The following is a 15,945-nucleotide window of genomic DNA, read 5'->3' as shown; positions in this document are numbered from 1 at the left end:
GTGTGTTTGTAAACTGTGTAAGACCTGTTGTGTTTTATTGGTATAACGGTAAGCAGTTTCCTATGCATTTCAGTGTCTTTAGGAGTTTGACATCACACCATCACAGATTTGAAATCATCTTGTTTGCGGCGCGGTTTGACTTTGCTGTACAAAAGGTATTACAATCCAAACAAAAAACACATGGTTGAAAATCTTCAATGAAGTCATACTGATCTTGATATTTTTTTTAATTGAAATTTGCTGCACTTTTTGCTCAAGTCAGTCCATTTGATCAAACAAAGCTGGCTATTGATAGACATGTAATATTTAGTTTTTGAAATGTGGTTTTAATCACATCAGAATGTGGTTTATCTAGTTGTGATATTTTTATTTTTAAGACTTCATCTGATCCCCCCCTCCCGGCTGCAGTCTGCTCAACTGGAATGATTCAACTCGTGATCCGCCCCACATTCTTAGTCACGACGCAGGGCTTAAAAGATGCTTTCCTGCTTCAATACCCTCTCTTTCTTTATTTCATTCTTTTGCTCACTCCCTTCTCAGCTTGTACTGTCGCTTTATTAGCATACATGACTTCTTGGAATAATCCCCTTTTTTAAACTCAAATGGCCACAAATAAAGTTGCAGCTCTTCAGAGCAAGAAAAGAAGAGATTTTATACCTTACTTTTTGGGTTTTGTCCTGTTCCTGTACTGCAGCGTGCATCTTATATCATTCACAGCCCATACGTCTGAATTGAACCAAACAATCAGAGTCCGCCGTGCATTAGGTAAGTAGACCACACTTGAAATACTCAAGTATAGTACATAAACTTAAAAAATATACTTTAGTATCAAACATTTTTACTTTGCTACTCGGCACTGTGATTTTATCAGCGACATTTGCTTCGATTGCGACTGTAAGTCTCAGGGGATTAAGCCGATGCAACGTGTCTGAGCTATTAAACGCCTCATTATAAATGTTTCGCCTCATTTTGCGCCTCAAGTGTAATCGATTGCGCCTGCAGCAACTGTGACAGTGTTTGCTTCACTAATGCCCTTGTCTCTTTGGTGTGGAATTGGAATTTAAGAGTTCAAACAATTACTTTTAGTTTTTTTCTGCAAGTTTGAAATTTTGGGGCCTCAGCCACCAGGCAGTGTATTAACTCCAAAGCATTTAGCCATTAATAAAACAATGGTATTTCTTAAACAGGCACTCTAATCAGTTTCCAATATTTTGAACTGTTTCATGCATAAGACTGGTTGTGTTAGCAGTGTTTTTTGTTTTTTTTTAATTGCAATTGTGCACAAAGATACAAGTACCTGCCCTCTATGTTCATCTTTCACTCCCACTATTATCAGCAGCACTGAGCCAATATAAATAATACATTTTTTAAATCTATATATGTGCAAATGCTGTAGTTTAGTGCAATACTTTTGTCGCACGACCAGTTCCTGTCTTTGTCACTGCCCAACCTCCATCCACATCACTCTCCACTTTCATAATGACCATACTGACCAAAGAAATGCCTGTTCAAAACATATGTTTAACTATTTATAGGGCTTGTGGATATTTATAATCTAGGAGCAAATTGAGCTCTTGTTAAATCCAGTATATTTTAATTATTGCTTAGTGTTGGCATCTTCCCATTTCATAAATGATAATTCGGTTAAAAGCAATGTCCACATCTCCGCCGGCCGGCTTGTGTACCGCCAAAAGTCGGGCTCCTAGTCTTGTAAGCAATCGACTTTAACCGCCCCACCAACAACACTCGCCGCCAATTACCCGGTTGAGGTACATCCGTCGACCGGCTTCTTCGTCGCTAAGGCAATGTTCAGACTGGTAGATCAAATTGGATTTTTAGCCTATCCAGATTAAAACTGGATAGCTCTTTTGTAGTCTGAACAGTCACAAAGCACAGAGATCTGATTTTTCGAGAGTGACTGCATTCAGACTGCAGGCATCCAATCGGATTCCTCCTCAAATCTGGTTTTTAGGGCTGGCCGTTTGTTTTTTTTTTTTTGTTTTTTTTTTTGTTTTTTTTTAAATACTATTTTTCACAAGAGTCCAAATCAGATCTGGACTAGGCCACATTATCGACACACCTTACAAATTGCTGTGGCAACGAAGGTGTCATCCAGCATAGAGTGATGTCACAGATAGCAAAAACCCATCTGAGCTGTTTAGACTGAGAAGCATCTTGTCCATTTCTGATATGAAACTACCTCCCGTATGTGGTTTCAAGGCGTCTCGCAAAAATCTAATTTCTGTGCTTTGTGACTGTTCAGACTACAAAAAAAGCATCCAGTTTCAACCTGAATGGACTACAAATATGATTTTGACTTCCAGTCTGAACAAGGCCATTGATACCAGGTACTGGAGGTATTTTCATATCAGATATGGACAAGATGCTTCTCAGTCTGAACAGCCCAGATGGGTTTTGTCTGTTGGTGATGTCACTGGATGACTGTATGCTGCCTGAGGCTTTCGTTGCCACAGGAACATGTCAGGTGTGTACTTAATGTGGTCCAGTCTGAACAGGCCTAGATCCGATTAGGACACTTTTCTAAAAATAGTGTGAACGGTCAGCCCTAAAAATAAGATTTGATGAGGAACCTGATTGGAATCAGATATGCCTGCAGTCTGAACAGAGCCATAGTCGCCGTCCTCATATGATTCTCGCTCGATAAAGTTTTTCCTCCGCCTCGTTCCTTGCCGTCTGACCGGCAAGGAAGAGACACTTCTCCGGCTTCTTCATCACCAAAAGTCGCCGTCCATGTCGGTCCTGTGCATTGTCTCCTGACACCTGCAAGACGACGATGAGTTCCACACGGAATGTGTGTTGGCGTCAAGAGACTCAATGTTTTATTTAACTAGTCTTAAGGATTTTATAACCCGAAGTCTTAGGGGAAAGCTTGCCTCCTGACTCAAGTACACCACTCTGCGCATACACGAGCACATAACGGCGTTGGAATGAGAAGTGAGTGAAAATGCTATTTTTGTTTATTTGTAAAATAGCCAAGCTTCATGTCATTTTCAAAAGAGTTATAGACACGTCTGCCTATCAGCACACATGAATTGCCAACAAGCTTCTGCATTATGGCCAGTGTTGTTAATAACGGCGTTACAATATAACGGCGTTACTAACGGCGTTATTTTTTTCAGCAATGAGTAATCTAATTAATTACTTTTCTCATCTTGGCAACGCCGTTACCGTTACTGAGGCGGGAAGGCGTGCGTTACTATGCGTTACTAAGTTGGTTGAATAAAAAAAAGTCAGAGAGAAACGGACTCACGGGGACGAGAGCAGAGCAGCAGTGGGGAAGACGCCGTTGCAACCGCGATGCTAGGTGGCTCCAATAATACCTGACGGCTACGCCCACATGACACGGTAGATAACATATTATAGACCTAGATGCAAAAACTGACACAGCTGCATTGCCAACATGTTTTAAGGACTACATGCGTTAGTAAACAGCCGCCATCTTAAAGCAGTAGACCTCTCAGGAAGGCCCTGATGTAGAGATCCTTCCTAGCGAACCTATTTTTTTTGTTTGTTTTTTTTTGTTAAATCTAAAATGCTTCTAAATCGGCAAAATCTTAACTTAAATCTATCTTTAAATGATGAAACAGTTTTAAAACTTACACATGTTTAAAGTAGACAGAAGGGAACTAATGCAATAACGGGAGCAATTTTAACAACTTTAACGGTTGATTCACAACTTTAAATGACTTCCACACATAGCAAAGGTTACTAGCTAGTTATCGCAATACCCTTGTGTCTAGTTAAGTGGAGGGTAAAGAATTGGGCTAGGGCCAATTGTCCCCCAAATCCTTTAAACTTCACATTGTGTGACCTGTTTTTTTTGGTTTGTTTTTTTTTGTTGTTGTTGTTGTTTGTTTGTTTTTAGAAAAAAAAAAAATTATCACTAGTTACTTTGCCAAGTAACTAATTACTCTTACGTTCAGGTAACTGAGTTACTAACGCAATTACTTTTTGGGAGAAGTAATTTGTAACTGTAATTAATTACTATTTTAAAGTAAAATTAACAACACTGCATATACTGTATATAGATATAACTAGATGCAAAATGACAGACACGGCACTAGATGCGTTAGTAAACAGCCGCCATCTTAAAGCAGTAGACCTTTTATTACGGCTCTGTTGTAGAGAACCTTCCTAACGAACCTAAGTAACTTTTTATCTAAAATACTTCTAAATCGGCAAAATCTTGACTTGAATCTATCTTTAAATGATGAAATAGTTTTAAAACTTTCATTTGTCAAAAGTAGAGAGAAGGGAACTAATGCAATAATGGGAGCAATTTTAACAACTTTTAACAGTTGATTCAGGGTGAAGGGTAAATTAGGGTAAAGAATTGGGCTCGGGCCAATTGTACCAAAAACCTTCACAAAAAAAACTTAGCATTAACACATAGTGTGGCCAATGTTTTTTTTTTTTTTTTTAAGGAAAAAAAAAAGTAATTATCATCAATTACTTTGCCAAGTAACTAATTACTCTTACATTCAGGTAATTGAGTTACTAACGCAATTACTTTTTGGGAGAAGTAATTTGTAACTATAATTAATTACTTTTTTTCAGTAAGATTAACAACACTGATTATGGCACACCTCTAGCATATCAGAGCAAAGAATATGCAAATTAGCTCCAGTCACTTGAATAGTAAGGAGGGGGCTGCTCTTCTGCAGAACAGTTAAAAAGGACCTACTGAATTGGCTTTAAAAATGACATTCAAGGCACTTTCAACGCAAATTGTCATGCAAACGTGGTAAAACGGCATCCACTGTTATGAAAAACAATGTAAAAGAATTCAAATCAAGTGCATGTTTAAGACCATTAATTGTGGGATTTAAATAACAACAATAGTACAGTTTACAGTTAAATCAAAAAAAGAAGCAGCAAATAAACGTGAACAGAACAATAGAGAAAAATAAATTAAAAGCCAGGTGAGTTTTTAGCAATGTTTTGAAGGGTTAGGAAGGTCTGAACAGGTGCGGATAGGTTTAGGGAGTGAGTTCAAAAGGTAGGGGCAGTAACGGAGAATGCTCTGTTACTGCATAGAAACAAAGGATTTTGCAACTCTCAAAACCTTATTCCAATCAAATAAACCGATGAGTTTTCAAAGAAATCAATCGGTCAGCTCAGCAGTACCAGTGACTGTCAAAGGTGGGTACAGGTTAAACTAGTAATGCTATGTGAAAGAAGAACTGAATTCATGTACAGAAAATGTTTTTTTTTCCCATGGGAAGGTAAATGGTCTAAATATGACTTGTTACATGTTACTGTTATAGAGAACGAAACAGAGTGCATCGCACCTCAATCGTCTGAATTCCCTGAGGGCTTCTTCACCGTGCAAGAGAGGAAGGACGGAGGCCTTGTCATTTACTTCATGCTAACTTTCTACATGCTTTTGGCAGTCTCTATAGTGTGTGATGACTACTTTCTCCCATCCTTAGAAGTCATCAGTGAGCGTAAGCTGGCGTTCAATAATTTATCATAAATTGAATGTCTGAATGTTCATGTAGATTTTCTTTGTTCTCGATCATAAATGTGTATTTTAAGGGCAGATGGTGACTAGGTTTGGATCATTAATAAACAGTGTTTTGTTGAAACCAAACACTCGATTTTACAAAATATCAGATGTTTATTGTATGGTGACCTCAGGTCTGGGACTCTCCCAAGATGTGGCTGGTGCTACCTTCATGGCCGCTGGGAGTTCAGCACCTGAGCTGGTGACGGCCTTCCTGGGTAAACACACTGACATTCCATTGTTTTTATTATAACTACAACTACCTAACCTCAACTAACAATGTTTTTTTTAAAAAATGAAATATTTTAAACTTTTTGGTTTCACAGGAGTTTTTGTCACTAAAGGGGACATAGGGGTGAGCACAATAGTGGGCTCGGCTGTCTACAACCTTTTGGGCATCTGTGCTGCATGTGGACTCTTGGCCTCTATGGTACATATCGTCCAACACATCCACATGCTGACCCACTTATCTACTACTGTAAAAGCATAAATGCTGTTATTGTTTCCTCTTCCAGGCAGGACGTCTCACCTGCTGGCCATTGTTTAGGGACTGCTTGGCGTACAGCATTAGTGTGGCCGCTGTTATTGCCATCATTTTTGATAACAAGGTGTACTGGTGAGAGAACATGACAATAGAAGTAAATAATTGTAGATGCTTGTAAAACAAACAAACTGTTGATGACGAACAAACCCGTGACAGCAAGAATGCAAGCAGTACTGAAAAGACATCACAGATGCAGTTAACTTTTTATGATGGTAATAACTGCAATATGCTGCTACGGTTTTACCATTATAGAGAAAGACTTTATGTGAATCAATTTTATTTCTATGATCAATGTACGAGTTCAGATTTACAGTGGATGTGATAATATTTGACTTATAAGTTATAAACAACAATACGATGAAGGTCCTGACCTCTGTCAGACTTTAAACATTTGATCCCTGTGATCAAATGTAGGTCAATGTAGTAAGATCTAAACAATGAGTTCAGTCAATGCTGTTGTTACAGAAGAACAGGTGACATGGAGCTGCACACATTGGAAATTCAACCATGGAATTTCATCAAGCTTTTGGTTTTCTTTTCAGGTACGACGCTACTTGGCTCCTACTAGTCTATGGCAGCTACATCGTGGTCCTGTGCTTTGACCTTCGCATTAGTGAGTTTGTCCTGAGAAAGATCAGTCCTTGCTGCACTTGTTTGGGCAATAGCTTGGAAGAAAAAAGCGAGACACGAGCTCTGATGGGCCTTTGGCACGATGACAAAAGCCTGCGAATCCACAGCCGCTCCAGGACGGACAGCGGGATCTTCCAGGATGACTCTGGGTATTCGCATCTTTCTCTCAGCTTGCATGGCCTCAATGAAATTCCTGATGGTAAGAAGTGCTACACAATCACAACTCTAACAATCAGATGTGAAGAGTCTAAAGCACTGAGAATGCAGTAAGGCATTCACAAGGCACTCCAACACTAAAGTCCTTGCATCCCGCTTTTTCCCTCCGTGCACACACAGCTGGCAATAAGATTCTTTAAAGCGGCCACACCAGCGTAAAGGCCTGCTGAAAAACTGATCGAAATTTAGATTTTTTTTCCCCCCTATTCCCGCATTCTTCCATCTTCTCTCTTTGACATGGGTGCACTCGTGGCCAGCAACAGGACACTCTTAACCAGCCATGCCAGCATACTGGACTGTCTCAGAAAATTAGAATACACAATATTCTAATTTTTTGAGACTTTGAGACTGTATATATACACAGGACTGTCTCAAAAAATTAGAATATTGTGTATTCTAATTTTCTGAGACAGTCCAGTATTTTGCAGCGGTTGAAAGCATTTTCAGGGTGTAGGCAGCATCAGCACTGGATGTCAATGTAAATGCAGGTGCTTAAGCCTGTGCTCATATACAATAGCTGTCATTTTCAATTTCTTCACAGAACATAAAGGTGTGTTCACTGTGCCGGAGAGTGACTGGAAAAGGATCGTGTGGGTCTTATCGCTACCAATCATTGTGCTGCTTTTCCTGACCATCCCTGACTGCAGGAAGCGCTTCTGGAAGCAGTGGTTCGTCGTTACCTTTATCATGTCTGCGGTCTGGATCTCGGGTTTCACGTATATCCTGGTGTGGATGGTCACAGTTGTCGGTAAGCGGTTTTATCTTCCTTCACGGGTCTGTTGTTTTAATCAACACTTTATAGTGAAAGTTGTGAATCCCAACGGTGGTTGGAAAATGGAGATCAGAATCACATGTTGGTCTGCTGCTTCATTCCTGACATGTCATGATCCTAAAAAGATGAGAGGTGAGGCAAAGAGGTGGTGCAACTCCAATCAAGCATGTGCTGACTGCCGAGCCAATGTAGGATTAGTTCCTTCACCTCAAGGAACAGTCATGTGAACACAGGGTGTACACAGAGCACTCCCCAACGGGCAAAGCTCCCAGAAAGGCTTTAGCTACAACTCAGTGCAGGCTGGGGGGGTGTGGTGAAGGTCAACATTCATCATGTGACGGCGCAAGTACCAAAGCATAATGAGATTATTATTCCGTAGTCAAGTTTGCTCTCATGGTTGGAGTGTTGTAAAAGAGTAAGCATGAGACCCAAGAGGTATAACTCACACCTGTCATGTTGGATCCCGAGTGTAAAGTCATGTGAAAAAATTATGACACCCCAGTAAATATTCAGTTCTTTATTAAGAAATGTTTACATATCAATGTCTGATCGTTTTTCTTTATCTCTGGAAAAGAAAGATTTAATAGCAGGTTAACAACATAAATTTATATCTTTTTCACCATTAAACCAATTATATCAACAAAAATGTATATTCTGAGGAAAAAGTTAGGACACCCAACCACCCAATAGCTAGTGTTACCCCCTTTGGCTGAAATAACTTCAGTGAAACGCTTTTTGTAGCCATCTACCAGCCTTTGATGTCAATCTGAAGAAAGTTTGCCCCACTCCTCAACGAAGAATACTTTCAGTTGTGAAATGCTTGAGGGGTTTCTTGCATGAACAGCCTGTTTCAAGTCACCCCACAGCATCTCAATGGAATTATGATCTGGGCTTTGACTCAGACATTCGAGGACATTTCTTCCTTTTCAGACAGTCCTTGGTGGATTTCCTGGTTTGTTTTGGGTCATTGTCATGTTGATGGGTCCAGTTTCGCGTCAGCTTTAATTTTTTCACAGATGATCTCACATGCTCCTCAAGCACCCTCTGATACACAATACAGTCCCTGACAGTCTTGTCGCTTATCCATTTTATAGAAACAATTGCTAATAACCTGACTTTCAATTAGTCAATTGGTTTCAGAGATGGCTGATATGAAAGTTAAGACCCTCCCAAATGATGTTGAATGTACAAAAATATATTTAACTGAAAAAATATTTATCATTTAATGAAGACATAAAGGTCGAATTTTGGCAAGATAAAAGTTTTGTCACCTACAGAAAGTAATAGTGTGAAAACTGAGCAAAAAATGTACTTCAAATACAAAAATATTTTACATAACAAGCAAATTAAGTAGTGGTGCTGTGAGACACAAATATTTTGTATAACTTCCATGGGCTTCGGCAAGGATTCATATAATTGATGAAGTCATCAGGAACATCAAAGAAAGCAGTCTTGCTTGCCTCCAAGAATTCATCAACATTCTTGGGTTTCGTCTTCCATGTTTCCTCTTTCATCCTGTTCATCTCTGGTGACTGGGCTGGCCAGTCCTGGAGGAGCTTGATCTTCTTTGCCTTGAGGAACTTTGAGGTAGAGATTGAAGTATGCGATGGAGCAACATCCTGATGCAGAATTTGTCCCTTTTTATGGTTAGGAATGTCAGAGGCAGTAAAGATTTGTTGATATTTCGGACTATTTATGTTGCCTTCCACCCTGCAGATCTCTCGCACACCTCCATACTGGATGTAACCCCAGACCATGATTTTGCCACCACAAAAACTTCACAGTTTTTTGGCAAAAGGTGGATTTTTCAGATGAATCTTCCATTGAATTATACCACAGTCGCCGCAAATATTGCAGGAGACCTACTGGAAACCGCATGGATCCGAGATAAACTCAGAAAACAGTGAAGTTTGGTGGTGGCAAAATCATCGTCTGGGGTTACATCCAGTGTGGAGGCGTGCGAGAGATCTGCAGGGTGGAAGGCAACATAAATAGTCCGAAATATCAACAGATCTTTACTGCCTCTGACATTCCTAACCACAAAAAGGGACAAATTCTGCAGCAGGATTGTGTTCCATCGCATACTTCAATCTCTACCTCAAAGTTCCTCAAAGCAAAGATAGAGATTCTCCAGGACAGGCCAGCCCAGTCACCAGACATGAACAGGATGAAAGAGGAAGCATGCAAGACGTAACCCAAGAATGTTGATGAACTGTGGGAGGCATGCAAGACTGCTTTCTTTGATGTTTTTGATAACTTCATCAATAAATTATATGAATCCTTGCCGAACCGCATGGATGCAGTCCTTCAAGCCCATGGAAGTCATACAAAATATTCAATTTGGATCTCACAGGACCACTACTTAATTCACTTGTTATGTGACATATTTTGTATTTGAAGTAAAAAAAAATTCCATTTTCACACTACTTTCTGTAGGCGACAAAACTTTTGTCTTGCAAAAATTCGACCTTTATGTCTTCATTAAATGATAAATCTTTTTTCAGTGAAACAAGTATATTGTTGTACATTCAACATAATTTGGGAGGGTCTTAGCTTTCATATGAGCCATTTCTGAAACCAATTGAATAATTAAAAGTCAGGTTATTAGCAATTGTTTCTACAAAATGGATAAGCGACAAGACTTTTGTCAGTGACTGTAGAATTCATGGTGGATTCTATGATTGTGAGCTGTCCAGGTCCAGCTGCTGGAAAGCATCCCCAAACCGTGACGTCCACCTCCATGCTTCACAGTTGGTATTAGCTTCTTTTCCTGGAATGCTGTATTGGGTTTATGCCAAACATGTCTTCCGTTCTGGAACATAATTCCATTATTAGTCCTGTTCTTTTTCCACATTCACTCTGGCAAACTTTCGACTGGCCTTCATGTTCTTTTTGGAGAGCAAGGGTTTCCTCCTTGCGCACCTCCCACGAAGGTTAAACTTGTGAAGTTTCTGATTGCTGAGGCATGCACTTTCACATCAACAGTAGCGAGAGCCTGCTGAAGGTCCTGTGCTAACATTTTAGGGTTTTTGGAGAATTCTTTTAGCATCTTACGGTCTGCTCTCGGGGTGAACTTGCTTGGACGTCCAGACGTAGGCATGTTGGCAGTTGTTCTGAATGTCCTCCACGTGTAGACTGTTTTCCGGACAGTGGAATGGCTGATTTCACATTCTTTTAAAATCTCTTACCAGACTCGTAAGAGTCTACAATCTTCTTTCTGAAGGCCCCAGGTCGCTCCTTTGATCTCGTCATGGTTTTCTCTCAAACAGTTAGGGGCACACCAAACTAAATATGAGGTTTAAATTAGGTAAGTCTGCTTCAAAACACTAATGATTTTCCAATCATGTGCACGTAATGTGAACCCTTGTGTGTGATTTTAGCCATTTTAAGTGGGATTGAATGTGGGGGTTTCCTAATTTATTCAACAGAATTTGCATTTAAAATCACATTTTACAGAAAGTTATAAAATATCTTTTTTCCCAGTTTTGTTTAGTTCTATTATTTGAATCTCTCAAGATTGAAGTTACAAAGTCATTTTAGTACTGTGTTAGGTCTATTCGAGATGGGACCTTTATTTCTCATTTTGTGTTTAATAAGGTGAGACACTTGGCATCCCTGATACAGTGATGGGACTCACTCTGCTTGCAGCTGGAACCAGTATACCAGATACTGTAGCCAGTGTGATGGTGGCCAGAGAAGGTAAAACAAATTGCCATATAATTTAAGATTATTCAGAAATGTTTCAGGACTGGTGTCACAATTGGAGAGTTACACCAGATTAAACTCATGTCCTTTTAATGTTCTACTGAAAGATGAACAGTGAGATACACGTGTGGCCACCCAGCAATGGGCGTAACGTCAATTTGTTCCAGGTTTCCTCATGATAACTTAATTAGTATTTTTCTGAGGGAGAAAACTAGAACTTCTGAGGGAGAAAAATAGAACTATTTTGGTCTCACTTAATGCGACACCAGTTTCGGAACTTTTCTGATACTTCACTCAGTTTTACCTTAATCCCACTATTTGACCTATCTTTTATCAGGGAAAGCAGACATGGCCATGTCCAACATTGTGGGTTCGAACGTATTCGACATGCTTTGTCTGGGTGTGCCGTGGTTCATCAAGACTGTATTTGTGGACACCAACAATCCAGTGGAGGTCAACAGCACCGGGCTGGTGTTCATTTCTGCCACACTCCTCCTTTCCATCGTCTTCCTCTTTGTGGCTGTGCACCTGAATGGATGGAAACTGGACTGGAAATTGGGACTGGTTAGCCTCATTTGCTACATCCTATTTGCTACTCTGTCTATCCTGTATGAGTTGGGGATTATTGGTAATAATCCTTTAAGACTGTGCGGCGACTGAAGAATTTACCCTTCCCAGGACCAAAGCAGTGTTTACCAAGACTCTTGAGAAAATATTCCAAGCATGTTCCAATTCATGGGTCAGCATCATTAGATCTGGTCTACACCACACCCTCTCAGGAAGATTACCAAAGATCACGTTGTTGGTGTGAGTGCCAGGTTACCACAATGTGAAACTTTCTCCATTGCATTGAACTTTTAGAAGCCATTTTTGAAACCTATGAAATGGGAAATATGTTGCAACCAGAGTGAGCTCTCCGTCCAGAAAGACGAAATTAAAAAAAAACGGGTGTTTAGTGGCTGTGTTCTTGTTTTTAAGGAGACCAAAAATTGAACACTGATAAAGTTTTACGAGCAAGGTCTTATTGCCTGTGAGGAGGAAACAACCATAAATAGTAGAGCAAACTTTCCACATGCTGTCACCTTTACCAAAACAATTGAGCTCAAAAGGCCACGAGCACCTCTCTCTGATCTGTGATGCAATTTGGGTCATTAAGTCGACACACTCTCCAGCCCTCTCAAACACGTACTGATCTGGGAATAAAAAATGTTTAGGTCAATTTAAAGCCATCCTTAATGTTGCATGTGGAATGTCACCACACCAGAGAGGCCACTACAGGGCAGTGTTAGGTAATAAAATGCAATCAAGGAACACTTCTAGTTGACTTTTATAGCCATCGGGTTTAAAAATTAAAATGTTTATTTGTTCAAATAACTTGCCATACAATTTAAAAAATCGGATTACAAAACAAAAGATAATAGGACCTACGTTGAAAACATTAACAAAACAAATAGAAACCATGGACGCAAAGTTAAATGAAGAACTGTAATTGTGTTTTTAAAACAAAACAAGAGCGTGCTGGCAGAAATGGCGCGAAATGTGGAAATGAGCGCACGCATTCCTCTTTTTAAAAAAAAAAAAAAAAACCTCTAGGCATAACGATCAATACGGACATCCACCTCTCGGCCATTGATCTTTGTTCCATTCATCATCCGGCAGGCTTTCTCGGCACTCTCTTGAGAGTCGAATCTCACTGTTCCGCAGCCCTTTGACTTGCCGTTCGTCATCTTGATCTCTGCAAACATCACCTGGCCTGTGGCCAGGAGGAAGAAGTCAATTTTATCCATTTTAATGTTTGCTAAACTATAAATGTGCTACTACAAGAATTTATTGTATGTCGTGTTATTTACATATTTTAACACATGAGCAAGGTAAGGGTAAGCGTGGAAAGAAACATACCACAGTGACTGAATTTCTCTTTCAGTTTTTGCCATTTGAGATCATAGGAGAGCTGCAGCGCAGAAATGAAGTTAAGATAATGTACCACAAATATATATTTTAATATACACAGGATTTTGCAATTGTCTCATAGGGTAAGTAGTTTTGTTTCATCTTTCACCAGTTTAGTTTTCATACTGGTTTCTGTCAGACTTTGTAAAACAGATTAATCACAAGAACAGTTTCCACTCCACTAAAGGTTCACACCATACTTGAACTTACATTTCGCACAAAGATCTGACAACCAGCCTTGGGCCCATAGCCTCTGTCCGACATGCTCAGGTGACTGGGTCCGCCACCTCCGAAGCTGCGGTTCAAATCCATTCCTGACATTCCCATCCGGTCAAAGCCCGAGCCCATGCGATCCATGGCCATGCTGCCCATACCACCACCTGTGGTGAATCCACACAGAATTGGTCAGAAAAAGTTCAAACACCTTCCTGTGCTAAATGATGACTCCAACACTGTTCCAGGCCTGCTTGGATGAATCAAAATAATCAATTACTGCAAATACATTTTAAGGAGAAAAAAAAATATATTAAAATAACTCTGCTTTCACTCACATGTTCCGTGTAAAAGTACATACACACAAATCGTATTGAATCAGTATCGAGTCCAGTAACAACATTTCAGCAGGAAGCTGAGGCTTTTATGACTAACAGTAACTTCAGTTCAGAGCTAAAATATAAACATTATGACCAATACTACGAAAACAAATGGGTGCAACGGCGCAATATAGTCCAGTCCTTAAAGACCATATGACACGAGAAAAAAAGTCTTAAATGGCATTATTATGTGAATCAGAATCATATTTTGAGACGATTCGACTATTAGACACTTAGAAAAGCACAGATGACGAGAAATTAGTCTTTTAATCTGCCGGTTAGCCACGCCTACCATTATAGGGCTTTAGCGTCCGCAACAGGTGGATGACGTCAGCGGTAGACTGGGCTCATCGGTTTTACTTTTCAGCCCATTGAGGGGGAATTATTCAGAACGAGGAAAACGCGACGAAGAGAGCCGCAAAATGTCATTGTTTCAGTCTCTCTACTCCAATATTTTTACAGGATATTCTTTTTATCCAAGTATTTTCCCCCAATAGCTATATAAATGGCTTGAGAAGGACCAGTCAGCCCGTCAAGGGGGAACTATTCACAACGAGGAAAACGCGACGAAGAGAGCGGCAAAATGTCATTGTTTCTGTCTCTTTACTTCAATATTTTTACAGGATATTCTTTTTATCCAAGTATTTTCCCCAATTGCTAAATAAATGGCATGGTCATGACTAATAACAGTCTTGTGCTGAATGGAGTATGAAATAATAAAAATGCATTTATTCAGGGCGACATGGCAAAATTACTCCATAATGGTCAAAACTGTCGACTTCACCTTTACTGTCGCACCTCCCGAACGATATTTTATGACACCTAAATCGGACATATGTCATTTCCTTTCCCAGGCTTCGGAGAATGTAAACAAACCAGAAGGCGTGACAGCTAGCCGACATGCTAACCCGAACCGAGCGATGTTTCAAAGTCTTCGAAGCGGAAAATCACACATAACTAGCCTGGATTATTTGACATGACGACCCGGTTGTCGATTGTCTTTGCGGATCGGCAAACCGGCCGGCGGAGAGCAATTTACAGTTCGTTCCCCAGAGGAGGGTGGCTGGAGTTGTTGTGCAGCTAACGTACTGCTGCTAATGAGCATTAGGAGAGCTTTTTACATGCCTATCAATGATCAAACGTAAGTAGTCCTTTATTTAAAGGAAGTTTGTAGTGTTTACTTTGTAATCGCTGTATTCGTATTTGACATAATACAAAACAAGATGTTTACTCACTTCCTCGTAAGTCCAATGGTCCCACAGTAGTAGGGCTTGGTCAATATCCACGGTGAATGGGGACCCTTTGGAAACTCCAAAAAGGCGCATACGCCTCTCCCTCATACAGAATGATTTTTCTGCAACCGTTTGGCTGGCGTGCGTGATGCGAAAAATAAACGTATTAATCCGCAAAATCAGCTGAATCCTTCGTCCTCATACACAACAGTACACTGTAGCGTGAAGAGGACGTCTTCTACCGTACACGTCACAGCCGCCTCCTCCTCAATGCAAGACCGAAGCCGGAAGTCACTCATTTTCATGGCGCGGGATTCAAAAAACTAAATAAAAATAGCGATCGCTTCCACACACATCCAAGCGGTCCATATCATTCAGGGGCATAAAATACCGCGTGTATTATGAAATAAACATGCTTTTTCGTGTCACAGGCACTTTAAGTCTTAAGAAAGAGAAGTTCCCTAATAAAAAAAGCTCTCAGTATGATTCTCCATATTTTTACGTCATAAATAAGCGGTCGACTTGAGGAGGCTTCCAAACCTCAGTGATCCTGAATGAGATATGATAATCTGTGAAAGTGTACCTAATCCAGTCCCCATGCTCCCCATGCCACCAAGGCCCATGCCTCCGCCAAAACTTCCACCTGATGGAGAGAATGCAATTTGGTGGATGATGTATGTGTTATGAAGCAAAGCACTTCGCAGCCATGAAACCAGAGACGCTCCACAAATCGTAGCGCTCGCTGTGCAAAACCCCAGAAGAATAACTGAACTCAC

General features: G+C 40.2%; 2 protein-coding genes across 2 annotated transcripts in view; one reads left to right on the top strand and one right to left on the bottom strand.

Annotated features, from left to right (window-relative positions):
• The first annotated feature begins 470 nt into the window (after nt 1–470).
• On the top strand, nt 471–14,619 carry slc24a5 (solute carrier family 24 member 5). The gene is made up of 9 exons (XM_057840024.1): nt 471–765; nt 5,289–5,468; nt 5,662–5,745; nt 5,854–5,957; nt 6,043–6,143; nt 6,614–6,900; nt 7,459–7,665; nt 11,287–11,388; nt 11,732–14,619. The coding sequence occupies exons 1-9, from the start codon at nt 603–605 to the stop codon at nt 12,052–12,054; spliced, it is 1,551 nt and encodes a 516-aa protein (XP_057696007.1). The 5' UTR covers nt 471–602; the 3' UTR covers nt 12,055–14,619.
• myef2 (myelin expression factor 2) overlaps nt 12,736–15,945 on the bottom strand; it is a 16,609-nt gene continuing 13,399 nt past the window's right edge. The window contains exons 14-17 of the mRNA XM_057840025.1: nt 15,753–15,812; nt 13,555–13,724; nt 13,294–13,345; nt 12,736–13,147 (exon numbers count right to left, since the gene is read on the bottom strand). Of these exons, the coding sequence (XP_057696008.1) occupies nt 12,984–13,147; nt 13,294–13,345; nt 13,555–13,724; nt 15,753–15,812 (446 nt within the window). The 3' untranslated portion in view covers nt 12,736–12,983. The remainder of the gene's footprint in view (nt 13,148–13,293; nt 13,346–13,554; nt 13,725–15,752; nt 15,813–15,945) is intronic.

Source organism: Corythoichthys intestinalis, chromosome 1 (genome assembly GCF_030265065.1).
Source record: "Corythoichthys intestinalis isolate RoL2023-P3 chromosome 1, ASM3026506v1, whole genome shotgun sequence".
In the NCBI taxonomy this organism is placed as follows: Eukaryota; Metazoa; Chordata; class Actinopteri; order Syngnathiformes; family Syngnathidae; genus Corythoichthys; species Corythoichthys intestinalis.
This window is presented reverse-complemented; position numbering and strand designations above follow the sequence as displayed.

Coding starts and splice junctions, on each gene's coding strand:
- slc24a5 (XM_057840024.1), top strand. CDS start 603: ATGGCCACAAATAAAGTTGCAGCTCTTCAGAGCAAGAAAAGAAGAGAT. Junction 5,746..5,853: donor GCTGGTGACGGCCTTCCTGG/GTAAACACACTG, acceptor TTGGTTTCACAG/GAGTTTTTGTCACTAAAGGG. Junction 6,144..6,613: donor TTTGATAACAAGGTGTACTG/GTGAGAGAACAT, acceptor TTTTCTTTTCAG/GTACGACGCTACTTGGCTCC.